Source organism: Choristoneura fumiferana, chromosome 18 (genome assembly GCF_025370935.1).
Source record: "Choristoneura fumiferana chromosome 18, NRCan_CFum_1, whole genome shotgun sequence".
In the NCBI taxonomy this organism is placed as follows: Eukaryota; Metazoa; Arthropoda; class Insecta; order Lepidoptera; family Tortricidae; genus Choristoneura; species Choristoneura fumiferana.
In genome coordinates this window covers 13,322,533-13,340,357 of record NC_133489.1, presented here as the reverse complement: position 1 = coordinate 13,340,357, position 17,825 = coordinate 13,322,533, and the positions used below count along the sequence as shown (strand labels likewise).

Below are 17,825 nucleotides of genomic sequence, written 5' to 3'. Positions count from 1 at the left end.
ATAATCGGCTGCGCGAACTAGGGTGAAACTTTACACGTAGATCGTATAACCAGGGAAAGCAAATAGCCTATGAACTCATACTTAATCTTTTCTCATTCGCTAAACTTTATCCAATCATGGCTACTGGTAGTTACTAGTATAATAAATCTCATCTCCAATACAATAACTTACCTACAATAGTTTCTATTGGTAAAAATATTTTTTCTGAAGTCTGAATACATATTTAGTGTGAACTAAGAGATGTTTGATGAGCTCATCAAAATATTTCTCTTACTCACAACTTTGCCCCTTGGGTTACTTCAAGATCCTAATATTAGCAGTACAATTAGTATCATGATTGGTTTTGGAGTCTTTTTGTATTTTTTATTTCAACACCAAATTTGTTACTTTTACGGTCATCCCGTGAAACCTAACGAAAATACAAACTGAAACATGGATGCAAAAAAAACAGAAAAAAACCAGCGCTAGGAATCGATCCCAGGTCCTCAGCATACCGTGCTGCGTGCTATAACCCCTATACCACCACTGGACAGGAACACACATACAATACAATACAAGTAGTAGGTACCATCGTAAATATACCTGCAAAAATAAACGAACAAGCATTTATGTTTTACTGCGTCCTGTACATTCGAACATACTGAATCATGTTCACAATGAAACCTTTGTGCTACTAATGTCATGTTGACATCCCATACTTTTGTCAAGGAAATCATAGTCAAATTGATTATTGTAATTTTACACCCTGGTATATACAGGTTTTCGGCTGTAAGTACAAATACTGGCCAGCGATCCTCGAATTTGGTACCTATATCTAATTTGAGAGTCACAATCGGCGTGTGGTTTTTTCCCCTGTATTGTTGAATGCCGGTATGGGTGAGCCTCCAACCTGCCAGTCATTGTCCGGAGAAGGTTCTCACGAAACTTTTTGTGAAGCACCCGTAGATATTTCATCTTAATCATCGTATGACTTACACATTTTAATCGCTATACTCTTGCACTTGTGATATAATTCTTGAAGAATTATTTCGAAGATAATTTTATATCATTGCGTTCAATGAACGTGTTCTCGAAACTAAATCTGTAATGTCTATTTTGTTAAGTATTATTTTTAAATTTCAACTTAAATGGCGATTTACTAACTTAATTATAGGCCAAGTCGCGTCATAGGTACTTTCTGAGAAGATAAAACCAGACGTTAGAGTTGAACCGAGGAAGTGCATATCATACTACGAATAATGAAGGGTTCCATAGTTGGATGGAAGTTAAATTGTTACTAATACAATAAACGTCATAGGAACATCGTGGCGATTACCTTTCATTTGTGTAAGAATGGCAGTTTTTCATGAATATCTCAGAATCAGAAACTACCTAGTTACATATACGACCTGCAGTAATTTTCAGTATGGAGAGGAGACCCCCACCCAAAAAACAACTAATCAAAAGACAAATTTTATTGATTTGTTTTTATTTCTGCGCAGACGCATTCTGATCAGATGCCATTCCGCTGCGAGTTCTGTTCGCGGCACTTCAAGCACAAGCGTTCACGAGATCGACATGTTAAGCTGCACACCGGGGACCGCAAGTACCGCTGCCCGCACTGTGAATCCGCCTTCTCCAGGAGGTAAAATATGTCTGCAACTATGTCCGCTAAATTTTTTGTGCATTAATGCTCGCAAGTGTGGCTGCAAGCATTGTGGCTCTACCTTCTCTAAGAGACAGATTCCTACAAAACAGTCTTCTGCTTTTCCAAGTTATAGATAACGTAAGTATATCTTGCTGGCTGCAATGAACGTTACGTTAGCTACAAAATATAAAACACTTTTGCGAAACTAATTTTGTTGCATTACCAAGTACCTAGAGCCGACATCGCAATAATGTCGCAGAGAACGCTTAGCATTTCGGCAGTCACTTAGTTTTTACTAGACTAACTCCCTCTTTTATAAATTTTGTAGCACTACGTTACGACAAAGAAGGTATCCAATGCTTGTGACCCAGTGATTGGGAATCTAGAAAGCGTCAGTTAATTGTCTCTAATCAAATCTGAAATACTTTTCTAAAGGATTCTTATAGGGTTCATGCTAACTGCAGTATATAATTTACATTCTTAAGTTAAACTGAAGTAGTTACGAATGCTATGGTATAATCTAACAAAGGTGCGTTCCAAATTTCAAAGTAAAAAAAGCTTAGGAGTAAGCGTCCAAATGGTACCCATAATTAGATTCTTATAAGTATTTTTGGAAGAGAATGGCCTCGAGCTAAGTAGAATACAAAATCCGTAAGTCAAAGCCTATTGAAGGCTGCGAGTAGGTAAGGTACACTTCAGAGATGCGAGGTGCGTGCGACAATGGCCCGCTAAGATTGATCACCGCCGCACAAAGCTCGCTCCTCGGCCACGAGACGATGCGTCACCTTTTTCGTCACCTCGCCGCGGTCACGTGACTAATTCCCGCAATTTGTCGGCCCAACGAACCGCCGTCGAGTGAAAAGAGATGATGCACTGACAAATGGCGTTGAGGGTCTCACAAAAATGAAATAATGGCCCGTACCTAAACCGGCACGACGAGCGCGGCCATTAGCGGAGGTGTTTGGGCGAACGCCTCTATTCTGTAGTTTGCGTGAAAAGCCTCTTTGTTAGTTCTGTTTGGTTCGTGCTTTATATGGGTACTTATGTCTCATATGACAAATTGTCATCTGTGGTCACATAAAAGACGACTTTATCTCTCTTGGATGTTTTTGAACAGACATTTTCATTTTTTGTAGATGTAATTTTGGAATGTTTGTCGGTCGTAAAAATAAATCTTTTGTAGTAACGTTTTGATAGTAATCTTGTTAGAGGCCGTTTTCACATAGGAAATTATGTCTATTAGACTATTAAGAATAAAACCTGCAGTGTTATTACGAGTAGGTACCTAGTTAAGCACCTTTGAGCGCTACTAAGTTTTATTTTTATACTTACCTACTTAGTTAAGTACACCTTTTTTCTATCGTAGAAACGACTCTTCCTGTTTATATTTGTATTCCAACCTGAACCTTATTTCAGTGATCACCTAAAGATCCACATGAAAACTCATGACATCCAAAAGCCGTTCCAATGTACGGTGTGCAACCGCGGCTACAACACGGCAGCAGCGCTGACGTCCCACATGCAGGGCCACAAGCGGGACCGGGAGGGCCGCGAGCCCGACCGCCGGCGGGCGCTGCGGTGCCCGCGCTGCGGTGACGCCTTCCGGAGGACTGATCTACTCCAGGTCTGTTATGCCATGATCAATGATATTTCTCCTCTATGTCTGCACTTACCTGGTTATTTTTGCGTGACTAGAGACTTTATGCGAATAATAATCGGTTTAGGTACACTATAGCGTATCTACTTGAATGAGAATATCAAAAAATAATTATTTACAATAAATACGAATGGCTGTAGCCGTGGTGGCCTAGTGGTTTGACCTAGCGCCTCTCAAGCAGAGGTTCGTGGGTTCAAACCCCGACCCTCACCTCTGAGTTTTCGAAATTTATGTGCGAAATAAAATTTGAAATTTACCACGAGCTTTACGGTGAAGGAAAACATCGTGAGGAAACCTGCACACACCTGTGAAGTAATTCAATGGTATGTGTGAAGTTCCCAATCCGCACTGGGCCCGCGTGGGAACTATGGCCCAAGCCCTCTCATTCTGAGAGGAGGCCTGTGACCAGCAGTGTGACGTATATAGGCTGGGATGATGATGATAATGATGAAGCTTAAGGTAGATAGTTAGTAAACAGCTCAGTTCAGGACGCGTGCCATCAGAAGGAACGTGGCTCATCTGCTTAGCATTTTAAATATAGGTACCATGCATGGTACCAATCGGCTCATGTGACAATTGACATGTTTTGAAACTTCTGCCAATCCGTGTAAACGATTGCGATTTGGGTGGTAATGGTTCATGTCGAGCTGCTACAGAACTTACGTGTTAGATACTCTTATAGTGAATTCCTCCTTTGCTTGAGGCTTGCGGCTAGGTACTATAGGTACGTATGAATATTGTAGGTAGGTGCCTACCTATAATACTAACTATACCCTAGGTAGGTATATGGTATTTTGAGTTAATTGGTTACTCTATCATTCGTAATTCATTCAATTACAATTAGATGATGAACATGAACACCTACTCATCACAATTTATTCGCAGTCGTCATTAGTTTAATGATCAATTGAGACAAACTTGTTTTTTTTAGGCTCACATGACTAGCGCCCACGGCGTGGATGCCGCTGCCTTGACGCCGCCGCGGCGCGTCGCCTCGCAGCCCCCGCCCACGCTGCTAGCTTGCATCTACTGCACACGAGATACTTTTACGAGCATGGAACAGTTGCAACTGCATGTACGCGCAGCCCACTCCGCCTTGTTGAACGGAGAAACTCCTGTAGATCAGACCGTCGACCAGCCCGCTCCGACGGATCTAAGCAGAAGAGCGCCCGAGGAACCACCGGTTAAGCGTCGCCGTTCGGAGTCCGCGACTCCTCAGCTAGCATTGTCGCCTGGAACGCTTCTCTGCAATCAATGTGATGCCGCTTTACCAGATTTCGAAGCGTTTCGTGCTCACTTGAAGGGGCACCTGGAAGAGGGCGGAGAGTTGGGTCGAGGGAGCCCGACACCGTGTCCGCACTGTGGCGCGTCGTTCGCGGACGCGGCCGCCTCGGAGCGTCACCTGGCCGCGCACTACCTAGCTGTCTCCTGCGAGTACACCTGCCACAGCTGCTCACGCAGCTTCCCTACGCCGGACGACTTGCAGAAACATCTCCTAGATTTGCACGCCCATCATCTCTATCGCTGTTCCTTGTGCAAGGAGATCTTCGATTCAAAAGTAGCTATTCAGGTGAGCTCACATTGAACTTCTTATATGGTAGTAAGCGGTAAAGGACAAACAGTTTATGTTTGTAAAAAATAATAAGTAGGTGCGGGATCAAAGGATCTACACATGCGCTATTGCAGTCCTGCCGTAATCCGGGAGTGTTGGCTGATTACTTTGCGCGAGTTTGGACCAAAATTTTTTTCTGTTATCGGCTGGATGGTAACTGCTAGGTACGGTCACTTCTCAGAATGAGAGAACGATAATTCACGATGTTTTCCTTCACCGTAAAGTTCGTGGTGAATTTAAAACATAATTTTTACGTTCGTTCGTTCCATCCATCCAAACTTAGAAGTGGACCCCTGAACTGAAACTGAAGTTTGAACCCATGATCCTCTGCTTTATGAGACTGTGGATCAACTACTATGATGAGTTACGGTCTAGAAATAAAGCTGGCGTGTTTTTTAGGTGCACTTCGCGGTGGCGCACAGCGGCGAGAGCAAAGTGTGGGTATGCCGTTCGTGCGGCGGCGGCGCGCTGCGGTCCGAGGCGGAGGGCGCGGCGCACGTGCGCGCGCGGCACGCGGCGGCGCGCTGCGCGTGCGGCGCCGTGCTGCCCGGCGCGCGCGCCATGCGGGCGCACGCCGCCGCGCACCACGCCTACCGCTGCCCCGCGCCCGCCTGCACGGACACCTTCGCGGTCCAGTATCTGCTGGAGAGGCATATGCAAGCGCACCATGCGATGCAGCACCAGGTTAGCCCTTGATCTCTAAGATTCTGTACCTATTAGTAACAGCCGTGCTACGGACACCTTATTTGTGCAATATTTGCTGGAGAGGCACGTTTGCATATATGTATAACAACAAGTATGCACAAAACCATGCAATGAGCACCAGGTTAGCCCTCCATTTGTAACGTTCCAAATCCAATCCTCATCAGCCGAATGATGTCCACAGTTAAACAAAGAACCCTCTTAGAACGCCACAAAGAATAAGACTTTGCCATTTAAGTATCTACCTACATTCAAGGGTGACGCGCATGTCTTACGAGTTACGATGTCCTATATTACGCGAGCATCAACCAATTAGGCAATTCAAATTTTTCGACTGTATGTTAATATAACTAAAGATCAAAGTACCTATCTGGTAGAGTTATGCTATTTCTACAAGTCTGTGCTCTTATACTGTTACACCAATTTAATTGATCCCTTATTTTCGCTTCCAGGCCTTAAACGGCGAAAGCACGCGTGCGAAAAGAGTAGAAAACAACAACTCGGGAGACGGCGCAGACGGAAACTGTTCCCCTTGCGCCGGAGGTGCGGAAGCGAGCGCCACTGGTGCTACTGGCGAGGACCGTCGCAGGAAGAACGGCGCCGTGGCTCTGCAGTGCGCGTACTGCGGGGAGCGCACGCGCAGTCGCGCGGAGTTGGAGGCGCACACACGGGCCCACTCCGGCGCAGCCGCGGCCAGGCATAAGTGCCTCATCTGTGATGAAATACTGCCCTCCGCTGCTGTGCTGGCTGAGCACAAGCTCACACATTGCAAGGTGGGCCGACTCGATTGCTTTACGTGGAGTGAGTGGACCAAGACCAGTGCTACCCCATAAATGAGCCTTATCCAGTAGACAGACAATTGTTTATTTGAATAAATTGAATCATACTTTTATGCAAGGGAGGTAGCCTATTTAGTACGTATATGACAAAGGGACATAAGTGAAAACCCTTCCTTTATGGGTTCGCTCGTGTGAACCTCAAACAATTGAATTGAAGTTCCGGAGTTTTACTAAATTCCCAAACATTCATCTTGGTCTTCGTTTAAGTTGCGTGAAAAATTTATGTGCAAATTTTCGTATCTAGACTAGACTTAGTGGTTAAGATTAAGGCATTTTACACATATAAACCCCTCCAATCGTTTTAGAATGAAAGACCAACAAACACACACAAATTCACAAACTTAAGCATCTATAATATTACCTTCTTAGAAGGCTTATGCCGCTATAGGTCTACGCCTTCTAGCTCGATTAAATTAAACATTATACCTATCACGATTTCAGGTCGTTGCTGGCGACACATGCGCAAGATGCCGCGCTCGGTTACCGTCCGAGGAATCGTTCCTGAGCCACATGGCTCGCCACCACCCCGCGCTCCCCGCGCCCTGCGTCGTCTGTCGGCAGACTCTCGCGTCCGAGGCCGAGGCGCGGCTGCACGCACGGTTCCATCTACGGTCATCAGGGGACGAGCAAAGATGTGCGATTTGTCTACGAGCTCTGCCAGAAGGGGAGGCCGGGGAGGGAGCCCGAGCTTGCTCTGCTTGCTACGCGCGGCACGCGGCGCCCCGCGCGCCGCCGCCCGCCGATCACGACTGCAGGCTGTGCCGCCGCGCCCTCGGCTCCCCAACCCGCCTTCAAGCACATCTCATCGAACATACGTTTGCCGGAATCGGTGCGTTCACCTGCTATTTATGCTCGGCTGTCTTTACTAGCGCTGCCGGCCTCCAACGCCACTTGCCAGAACACGCCTCCGCACCTCGGCCTTACGATTGCGGCCGGTGCGGCGTGAAGTTCTTCTTCCGTGCCGAGTTAGATAATCATTCGTTCGTGCACCTTGAAGAGGCTGAAATAGCTCAGAGAGCGTTCTATGAAGCATATGCTAGAGGTGCGGCTTCGGCATGGGCTGCACTGGCACCACCGGAGGCGCCGCCGGTGTCGACGCCGACGCCGACGATGGCAACCGATGTACCCGTGAAGCAGGAGCCAGAGATAAAGGAGGAGAAAAACACCGACGAATACATAGAGGTGGGCTCCCCACCGCCGCCGCCCGCGCCGTCCCAGCCGCCGCCCGCACCGTCGCCCGCGCCCGTCGTCAAGCAAGAAAAGCCCGACGAAGACTAAAGGCTGCCCCCAGATCCATATCGTCCGTGATGCGGGCCCTTCCCGCTGCAATACTAGATTACGTCCCGACAAGCTATGTTAAGTAGATAGTATGTTAAAGGTTAATATAATAATCGTTGAAATTTTGCGTTTAGAACGCTGTATTTCCCGTAAGTATAGAGGTAAATAAATAGCGTCGTTTATGTTGATGTATGTTTTATAATGTTTACATGACTATTTGTAAAAAATGTTAAGTTAATAAATTATCCTGTTAAGCTTCACCTATCTAGTAAAATTTGGTTTTAATTTGACCTTTTCCTTACTGATATTAATTAAAACACCGAAGTGGAAAAAAAAAGTTTTTATAAACATACACAACTCATAAACCAAGAGGCAATAACATATAATGTATATAATGAATATACTTCGTTTCCTGAAAAGAAAAACTGCTTTTATTTGAATTTTGTTACGAAGCATAATCAGTAGGTAGGTACGAGTAGGCCTTTGATCATAAGAGGCCTAATACATTTGAGTTAAGAGAAGTTTCCCTGCCGGCCGCGCGGCCGCGTTAGGTATTCGTTTGGGATATTGCTGTCTTTATCGCTCGTGACATAAGCGCTCGCAGCCGTCCCCCCCCCATGCCTTCCGCAACGACGTCCGTAATTTATATCGAGATAGCTGTAGGTTTTTCAAGATTTGGGCGGTGAATTTTGGGTTTCGTTGTCCTCATATTATACGAAAAGTATAGCACAGAAATCAATGATATTTTACAATCAAGATATTCATTATATTTTCTATGCCTGTGGTTTTTTTCGATTTTTGTAAAAATGCTTTTTATTAGTCTGTAATACTCGTGCAAAGTTGTCATCTTTTTTGTGTCGACTTTTGAGCTCGTGTAATTCTGATATTACACATTTATATGAAAATCTGAAAAACCCTGTGGTTTTGGCATAGAATACAGGAAAAGAGCGTACTCCTAATTTAAAGGCCGGCAACGCACTTGTGACTCTTCTGGTGTTGCAGGTGTCCATGGGTGACGGTAATCGCTTACCATCAGGCAATGCGCCTGCTCGTTTGCCCCCTATACCATAAAAAAAATGACGTCTAGTCCATACTTACAAAATTTCATCTATTTCTGTCGCCTAGTTTTCAAATGAGACCGGGACTACGTTTGTTATGGAGAATGGAACGAAGAGACTTCTCTTAATGAACCAAACTATACCATTAATTTATCTGCTCCAGTTGTTGGTCCTTTGGAGAAAAAAGTAGGAGATTCTCAATTCGACTGTATGTTTTTTTTGTGCATATTTATATTACGCGATAATACCGAAAATTGTGGACCGATTTTCAAAATTATTTTTTTATCTCATTACAGTAAAACAAAGTTTTAAGTAAAAAATAAACAGTATCAATAGTTTTTTTTTTCAATCATTTTACATTATTTCCAAGAACATACAATTTTATATCCATTAGGTATACCTATACATATAAACAGTTTCCCTTGTAAGCTCCCTTGTAGTTATATGAGTAATCAGTTTTGAAGTCGTAACACACTAGCTTTTATAGCAGACATAAACCATGATAGTAACCAAATTTACTAAATATGTAACAACTTGTCATTGTTTACGGCTGCATGCAATTAAAGCTGTAGTGTGCTATTACTGAAATCACAATCCGTAGACCTCGGACCTCTTTATGCGGTAGCAACCTGGGTCTGTATCCACGGCAGCAGTGCAGCGACGTTGACGTAAGCACCGGGCACGTTGGCGGCGGCACAGCCCAGACCCCACGCCACTAAGCCCACCACCACCCACTGCCCGTTCACCTGGCACACCAGGCCAGACCCGCCGTCACCCTAGAACAACATATAGCATAGGGCTATATTAATTGAAGTCAAGTTCAGTAGCACTCTAGCCGCGGCTCTAGTAGAGGCAGATTTTGTAGATTCTTTGCGCGCCCTAACAATTTTAGTATATTGACGTGATGCGGTCATGTGTTAGTTCTACTTACAAAATTGACACTGCCCTACTGAGCTTCCAATTATTTTTTACAAACCAATAATGAAGGCATGGTAGCAATGGCGCTCTATTTTTGAACAATTTGTGTCACATTATTTTACGCCATCCACCGCTCGTTAAGCGTCATTTTAATTTCATTGGTATTACTTACTGTGCACGCGTCTTTATTGGCTTCCCCTCCAGCACAAATGAATGATGTAGTATCAAGTACGAAGCTTGCGCCTAGGCGAGCAGCCTGCATCTCAGCCTGACACGTAGCGGGTGCTACTATAGGGACATCTACTTCCTTGAGAATTTGCTGATATTGCCCCGACTGGCCAAACATGTTTTTACCCCATCCTGACACCCAACATCTGAAATTTCAGTTAAATTCAATTCGTCTTTCAAAGATGTATTCTACTAAATAAAGCGTTCGAAAAATAAAGCGACCGACGAGATTAATTTATACGTTAATTTGCGGAGGTTTACAAACGAGACGCTAGTTTAGCTTTTAGTGGTTTGTAGGGAAGAAGCAAGGTAAAAATTAATATAGAAAACAGTTCGTTTCATACGTAAGTAAATACCTCTGTCCAGTATAAGTTGCAGTACTTGACGATGGAAGGCAGGCCCTGTTGATTGTTGTTGCAGAGCCAGTCATAGGCGTCAGTGGTACTGGATTCGCTAGTCGAAGAACAGTAATGTCGTACTGCAGAGTCGTAGGATTGTACGATGGGTGACTAAAGACTCTGCTAATTGTATATTCTTGGTATGCCACTGGTTCGTACGTTCCGGCAGCGTCCCACTCGCCTAATCGAACTTTCAAATTGGGAGCCGTACCTGAAACACTGGCAGTACCTACTAATTAGTGTGCTAGCATAACGACACCGGTAATAGCAAGAGACTTGTTAAAGTTATGCACTTACACATAAGAAGTTAACCGATGAGTAACAGTTATGACGTTGTTCTGATCAATTAGTACACCTCCAGCGACATAATCATTCTGTCTCGTAAGTATGAGTGCCTGTAAAAAATAGGTGCCTAGCTAAAATATTTGTTCTCTTGTTAAAATTCAAGAGTAAGTTTTTGACTTTTACTTTCGACTCATGTAGTTAAACTGTCACTGCATGCACCGATCTGAATAATTATTAGGTCCTTACCTATGAAATTGGTGTTTTGTTTTTTTACGTAAGTAGATACTATTACAGTGGTGGTCATGTAATTAAGAACGATTTGAAGTTCCAGATTATTTTTAACTAAATCATGTCATGTGTAGTCGTGGTTCCTTCTTAGAAGTAACTAGTTACGTTATGAAACAGCCACATGAATAGAGCAAACGGGATTAAGAATAAAGAATAAAATTGCTGTCATTTTTTTACAAATTTTGTTTTTATTTTCTTTAGTAACAATTCAAATAGTAATGAAACTGGACAAATAATTAAGAACGATTTATTGAACTGTTCGAAAGTTTTTTTATTTTGAAACTTAGATTAACTAAATCACACTAACGTGAAGTTTGTACACAAAAAAAGCAATGTAATTCATTTTAACTAAATTAATAGTTAGTAGCATGTCCACGGCTTTTTATTACTGCCTTACACCGGCGAGGCATTGAATCTATCAATTTTTGACATTTCGCGAGAGAGATAGAGTTCCATTCTTCTAAGAATACGTCATACAGTTCTCTTAAATTGCCACACTGTCGATTTTGAAACCTTTTTCTTAACTTCGCACCAAAGATGCTCTATTGGGTTAAGATCGGGGCTGTTGGCTGGCCAATCTAAGACAGAAACTGATTGCGATGTGAGGATTCCTTAACGGTACGTGCAGTATGCTTGGGATCATTGTCGTGCTGGAATGTCCAAATAACCGGAAGCACGCCTTCTGCATATGGTAACATTGTTTCTTCCAGTATGTTTTTGTATTGAAATTGATCCATGTTTCCTTCTATCAGCCTAACAGGTCCAACACCATGTCCAGAAAAACATCCCAAATTTTTACATTTCCCCCGCCATGCTTTAAAGTCACTTTTGTGTACTTTGGGTCGAATGCTTTATTTAGAGGCCGTCTTACATATCGTTTGCCATCAGAACATACCCTATTTATTTTTGTCTCGTCAAGAAAAAAGAACGTTTTTCCACTGTCTGACTGTCCAGTTTTCATATCTTCTTGCAAATGCAAGCCGAGCTTGCCTATGACACCGTTTCAACATAGGCACCTTCCTTGCTATCCTTCCGTGCAACTTTTTTCTACCAAACGCCTTCGAATAGTGCGTGCCGAGATTGCTGAAGGGTTGTTTTCGCCAAAATATTCTTTTCTCAACTCATTAGACCCTTTAAAAGGATTTGTTTTGCCAAACGAACGATATTTCGATCATCTCGACGAGATGACTTTCTTTGTTTAGGTACACGCGAACATTTGAAGTAGTTTGATACGTGGCAAAATGCTTTATGGCGTGGAAAACCATAGTTTTGAACATTCAGATGATCGGCTATGTGTTTATATCGACCAATTCTTGTCGCGAAGTTTTAGTATTACTTCTCTGTAGATTTATCACAACTTTTATTTTTCCCCTTAGTTTGCTAGCATGAACAATCGCCTTTAAGACTATTACGCACTAAATGGCGCCAAAATTATTCGAATAATAACCTAAAACCACAAAGCGGCGGTCCGTTCTCTATTTGTTCTGAATAAAAAGTAAACCTTCAGCGTTCTTAATTATATGTCCGTAAGTATGAGTGCCTGTAAAAAATAGGTGCCTAGCTAAAATATTTATGTTCTTTTGTTAAAATTCAAGAGTAAGTTTTTGACTTTTACTTTCGACTCATGTAGCAAAACTGTCACTGCATGCACCGATCTGAATAATTATTAGGTCCTTACCTATGAAATTGGTGTTTTGTTTTTTTACGTTAGTAGATACTATTATATATTCTGTGGTTTTGTGTGGAGATTTTTATAGCAGTTGTGTTTTCCATACTAAATGTTTTTTTAATTTATTTAGCAACCAACAATGCTAGCGATAATGTAACATGTTCGTGTTTAAAGACACTAATAAACTAACTATGAGAATCAATTTTAATATAAAAAAATGGATCGACAATTACAACCAATTAAATAGTAACCAATTAAATATCTTTTTTGTAGTTAAATAAATAAATAATTTGATTTATGTTAATTATGACAGTCAAAATTTTCACGGTGAAGTCAAAATATTGTGTAAAATTGAATATCTTCTATGTCTGTTATTTTTCAAAGTTACGATACTTAGAAGCACGATTAAAAATTAAGTTATTTGCATAGCTATCTACCGGATAAAGAACTATAGAATATTTAGGTACACATCACATGCAAGCTTAGTTGGTATAACTACATTGACGCGTGTAGCTTTTGGGGTCTTTGTCCGTTTAGGTATGCCTATTTGAATATGTTTCCTTCTTACCTGCCATGGATATTCTCCAAAGTTAGCTTGTCCAGCAGCTGGAGTGATGGCTGTGGCAGGTACTGCCTGCAATGTGCCGCATCCTATAACTGTCGTCGAGGTGCCGCAGCAGTATTCTTGGCCCGCAGGACATTGCGTTACAGACACCCCCTGTAAAATCAATAACCCTAATAATGTGTGCATCCATTTATTTGATGACTCCTATCAGTCTAAAATGATACTTTCTTATTCTTGTATACAAAAGCTTCACGAAACTTACCGGTGTCACAATTCTAATATCAATCATACCGGCTCCATAATTTCCATTATTGGTACAAGTACCAGCAGCGACGCATCTGCAACTTTGCCTTTTATGGATTTGGTGATTACCGGTGTAGACAGTGCCAAAGTTGTCAAAAAGCTTCAATAATTTGCTTTTCTCCTTAGATTTTGTGCTTCTTCGTTCTCTAGGAAATCTTACTGAGGTGTCGTACGATGGAACTTGAGCACTGTAGCCAATAATTGGTGGTACTTGCAATGCTGCCGATGTTGCCGGGGTTGTGCCCAGCCGCGGATCAATCGACGGCATGCCTGCAGCGGATTCATCAGGGTTAGAGATACATACGATGTCAGGGTTGTTACAAAGAATTACGGGTAAAAGTAATCCACCTATTGTAGATGGCGCAGTAGTGGCGGCCGAGGTTGGCGGTGGAGGACTAGCGGTAGTAGTGGTAACAGTAGTAGGAGGCATTGTAGGCGGCGCAGTAGTGGCTGCTGATGACGGCGGAGGAGGCCTCGCCGTAGTTGTCGTCGTGGTGGTAGTAGTAACAGTAGTAGGAGGCATTGTCGGTGGTCCTGTCGCACCTGTCATAGTACTCGGAGGTCCGGGAGGAACCGTGGTTCTAGTGGTCGTTGTTGTAGTCGTCGTTGTCGGCACTAGTATTGGACTCGGAGGAGCTCCCACGACAATGACCGTCGTTGGTGAAGGATTTGTGGGCAGCATCCCTAAACAAGCAGTTAAGAGCCACAAACACATGTTGGTGGAGTAAGCGCAAAGGCAGCCACGATTCACAGTAGGTGGTAAACGACTGATGGACGCATATACAATTGGTGATGGTGATGAGCGAGCATTAAATATGTCCTTACCTGGTGCAATTGATGGTATTCCCCTAACAATTGAAGCCTTCATGGTGTAATGCGCTTGATCACTTGGCGACAAATTGTTGCAATTTACAAAATGTGAATAACTAATCTATTTTACGTGTCGTAATCGTAATGCTATTCATATTTTGTAACCAAAATGTGACGTAGATTTACGACTTATGACTATTTATTTATTATAATTACACTAAATATTGATAGTCATCTTTACCATGTGAAATGGGATTATGGATGGGATTAAAGGTTATAAAAAAAATTACGGGCTTCCTCATTTAGGTGGCTCTAAAAATTCATTTGTTTCGCTATTTCATTAATTTAATCTCCTTTCTATTTTTAAAATTATTAGTTCTTTTTAGCACAATATGAATGGAAAAGTGCATATAATTATAATGCCAGTATTAGAGAAATATAAGTCATTTTGATTGCAGTGTCCTGTAGGTACCTACCAATTTATATGTGGTACTAACAATGGTGATCAGTAGGTACCATTAACTTCCTAACGTAATTAAATATTGCATACTAGATGATACTAAGACATCATTGAAGGCTGGTGCGGCGGCTGCAACGGTCGAATCAGCAAAATGCCCGAAGCAAAAAAACTCTATCAATTTTAAAAAAAGAAGCTTGCCCGTTCCACTGGTGACCATAGGGCTGGCGCTTTCCTCGGTCAACGTATTGGCATTGCCATACAACGAGGAAACGCAGCCAGCCTTATGGGCACTCTCCCCAATAGCAGCGAGTTGGGTGATATTTGTAAATATAGATTTTTTAGGATAAGAGCAAGTTATTTTTAGTTCTATTTTTATTTATCTTTGTTAATTATTGTATATATTATTTGTTTGTTTATAAATAAAAATGTCAAGATGATACTTCTTGATGAGGATTATCATTTATATTTAACGCATCCATGAAAGATTTTAGTCCTAGGTATTAAGTCATGCAAAAGGTAATACAAACGACAAATTATTCTTCAGCTGCCAGACCGTGTCGTGGCCAAAATAAGTAATCATGGATAATATGATGAGGATGTTTTCGCCATAATGATTGTGATAAATAATTTAGATGATGAATCACGTTTCACGTGTACCTTTCCTACGAGGTCACGTGCGTACCTACTGAACTTAGGGATTTTCCTCCATTATCGACACCGTAATAAATAACACAATATTATTTCAGAAAACGGTGTAGGAAATTTTATCAACTTTAGGAAATTTCATCACTTTTATCAACAGGGTTCGCGGGTGATATGCCGGCCATTATAAAAACAATAAGCTCGTTTCTAAAAAGCCCTTACAGGTAGCTATACAAGTGTACATAAGGTGATTCTTTAGAGGTGGAATTATCCATTGCCCACTCTGGTGGTAAATGGGTGCGCCAAAGTTCATATAAAATCGAAAATTCGTTTATTTAAACTTCGAAAATGTATCTCATACAATTTTACATCATAATAATCATTATAAGTACCTTTTTATTTTAGACAATAATCATTGGAACTCCGATTTTATTGTATTCATAATGTCATTCAACATAAATCCTCCTCCTCCTCCTCTCCTCTGTTACTACAATTTATGTATATATCATAATTCAACACATCGATTTCAGGCAATAACATTTGGTATTATATATATTTCAAAATATACCTTTGTTTATTCATAATCTATTCATACATAAATGCAAGTAAATTCAAAATAAGAAACTAAAAAAAAACTGGTCTGGTCTGTGACCTTCACAAAATCTAAATGCTGCCAAAAGTGGGTTAGGTTAGGTTAGAACTGCGACCTTCGCGGAACCAAAATCCTTCCAGAAAACTGGGTTAGGTTAAGTTAGAACTGCGATGATTATACGAAATCCATATTACTTATTACTATACTAATATTATAAATGCGAAAGTGTGTTTGTATGTTAGTGTGTTTGTCCGCCTTTCACGCCGTAACGGAGCGACGGATCGACGTGATTTTTGGCATAGACACAGGCATAGAGATAGTTTATGGGCCCGAGAGTGACATAGACTACTTTTTATCCCGGAAAAATGCACAGTTCCCGAGGGAACAGCGCGCGATAACCGAATACCAAGCGGGCGGAGCCGCGGGCAAAAGCTAGTAAGTTTATAAATTAAGAAATTCTCCCAAATAACATTATGGGTATAGATCAAATCTCAGTGATGACATTATGAGTAAAAAATAAATAAATATGTATCATTATGAAATGAACAATGTAGGTAGTAGTAAAAATAATTATTTTAAAAATGTATAACAAAAAAATTTCGGAGAAATGATGATTATAATTACAAAGGAATATTATTATAAATAATTAAATGAAAAATTGTATATTATGAAATGAACAATGTAGGTAGTAGTAAAAATAATTATTTTAAAAATGTATGACAAAAAATTTTCGGAGAAATGATGATTATAATAATTACAAAGCGATATTATTATAAATAATTAAATGAAAAATTGTATTGAGCTAATATGGACCCAAACTGGATAAAATGATGTCGAAATATGTGTGTCCATGCCATGCAATTTTTGTCTTTTATATGTTTTTCATATTATGCATTATGGATGAATTTTATTATGCATAATATTGTTTAGCATAAGTATATGTAATTTAACCGAATTTTGATAGCCCGAAATCTTGTCCAAAGCTATGTCCGAAAACAAATTACCTAAATACAATTTCTTGATTAGTGTTAGTAATGGTAGTTAAATATAAAACTGTATATGGTAAAACAATATAATTATGATTAAAAGAATAAGTTATTAGGTTAGGTTAGAATTGTATTTGTATCGGAACGAACAGCTACCAGTAAAAGAGGCATGGACTTAAAAAAGGGGGAAGCGGGGTAGGTGAAGCCCCCAAAGGTCTTGGTGGGCGGAGTCCCCTGCAATCTGCATTAAAAACAAGTATGATCTACCCCCTTTTAACCGGGATAGGTTTGTTAGTTACATTATGTCCCTCAGATTAAAAATAGAAGCCCCGCGAAGTGGGGCTTCGTTGACTTTGTCAACCGTGTCCCGCATTATAAAAATACTACCACCCACTAATTACTAGTTTCCAGAGAAGTAGATTGGATTAAGATAGTAAGCTTAGGTAATAAAAAACTTTAAATGCTTTAAATTACATTATGCAAAAGTAACTTTCTGCGTAACTAATTTCTGCGTACTTATGCGTAAACAGATTATGCAAAATAGAATTATGACATAAAAATATGCGTAAACTAGGGGAACCGGATTACGGAACCCTAAACTTCAAGATTTGTGCAGCACAGCAACGAGAAAGGTTTTTTTAAGCATATAATAAAAACTATCGCAATAGGGGTTATTATTCAATGGCGGGTTTTGATGATGATTTTGGCGTAAGTTTATTTTTGAAAAAAAAAATGTAAACAAATAACTCAGTTTCTTCAGTTTATTCAGTTAAATCTAAATAACAGCCACCTAACGCTGAAACTTCAAACTACGTGATAAGACTTGAAGCGTAGTTGTACAAAGTCAACCGCTTATCGTGACGCCGAGTGGCCGCGCCAGACGGTCAGATGGCGCTGCGCGTGCCCGG

The 17,825-nt window shown here is 41.2% G+C and overlaps 2 protein-coding genes across 5 annotated transcripts in view; one reads left to right on the top strand and one right to left on the bottom strand.

Moving 5' to 3' along the window:
* L (zinc finger protein Lobe) overlaps positions 1–8,051 on the top strand; it is a 98,131-nt gene extending 90,080 nt beyond the window's left edge. For all 3 annotated transcript variants that reach the window (XM_074101554.1, XM_074101556.1, XM_074101555.1), the window contains 6 exons: positions 1,482–1,624; positions 3,044–3,251; positions 4,216–4,854; positions 5,296–5,580; positions 6,051–6,371; positions 6,879–8,051. In XM_074101554.1, the coding sequence (XP_073957655.1) occupies positions 1,482–1,624; positions 3,044–3,251; positions 4,216–4,854; positions 5,296–5,580; positions 6,051–6,371; positions 6,879–7,715 (2,433 nt within the window). In that variant the 3' untranslated portion in view covers positions 7,716–8,051. The remainder of the gene's footprint in view (positions 1–1,481; positions 1,625–3,043; positions 3,252–4,215; positions 4,855–5,295; positions 5,581–6,050; positions 6,372–6,878) is intronic.
* A 1,068-nt stretch (positions 8,052–9,119) lies between these two features.
* On the bottom strand, positions 9,120–14,191 carry LOC141437950 (inactive CLIP domain-containing serine protease A3-like). 2 transcript variants are annotated; one of them, XM_074101553.1, is made up of 7 exons: positions 13,776–14,191; positions 13,387–13,697; positions 13,128–13,277; positions 10,615–10,712; positions 10,276–10,536; positions 9,864–10,065; positions 9,120–9,549 (listed from the first exon to the last, which is right to left on the bottom strand). In XM_074101553.1, exons 1-7 carry the CDS (start codon positions 14,140–14,142, stop codon positions 9,388–9,390), a joined length of 1,551 nt encoding a protein of 516 aa, XP_073957654.1. In that variant the 5' UTR covers positions 14,143–14,191; the 3' UTR covers positions 9,120–9,387. The 2 variants fall into 2 exon arrangements, with proteins under 2 accessions (XP_073957654.1, XP_073957653.1); XM_074101552.1 differs by having other exon boundaries at positions 13,387–14,191.
* Positions 14,192–17,825: the final 3,634 nt, after the last annotated feature.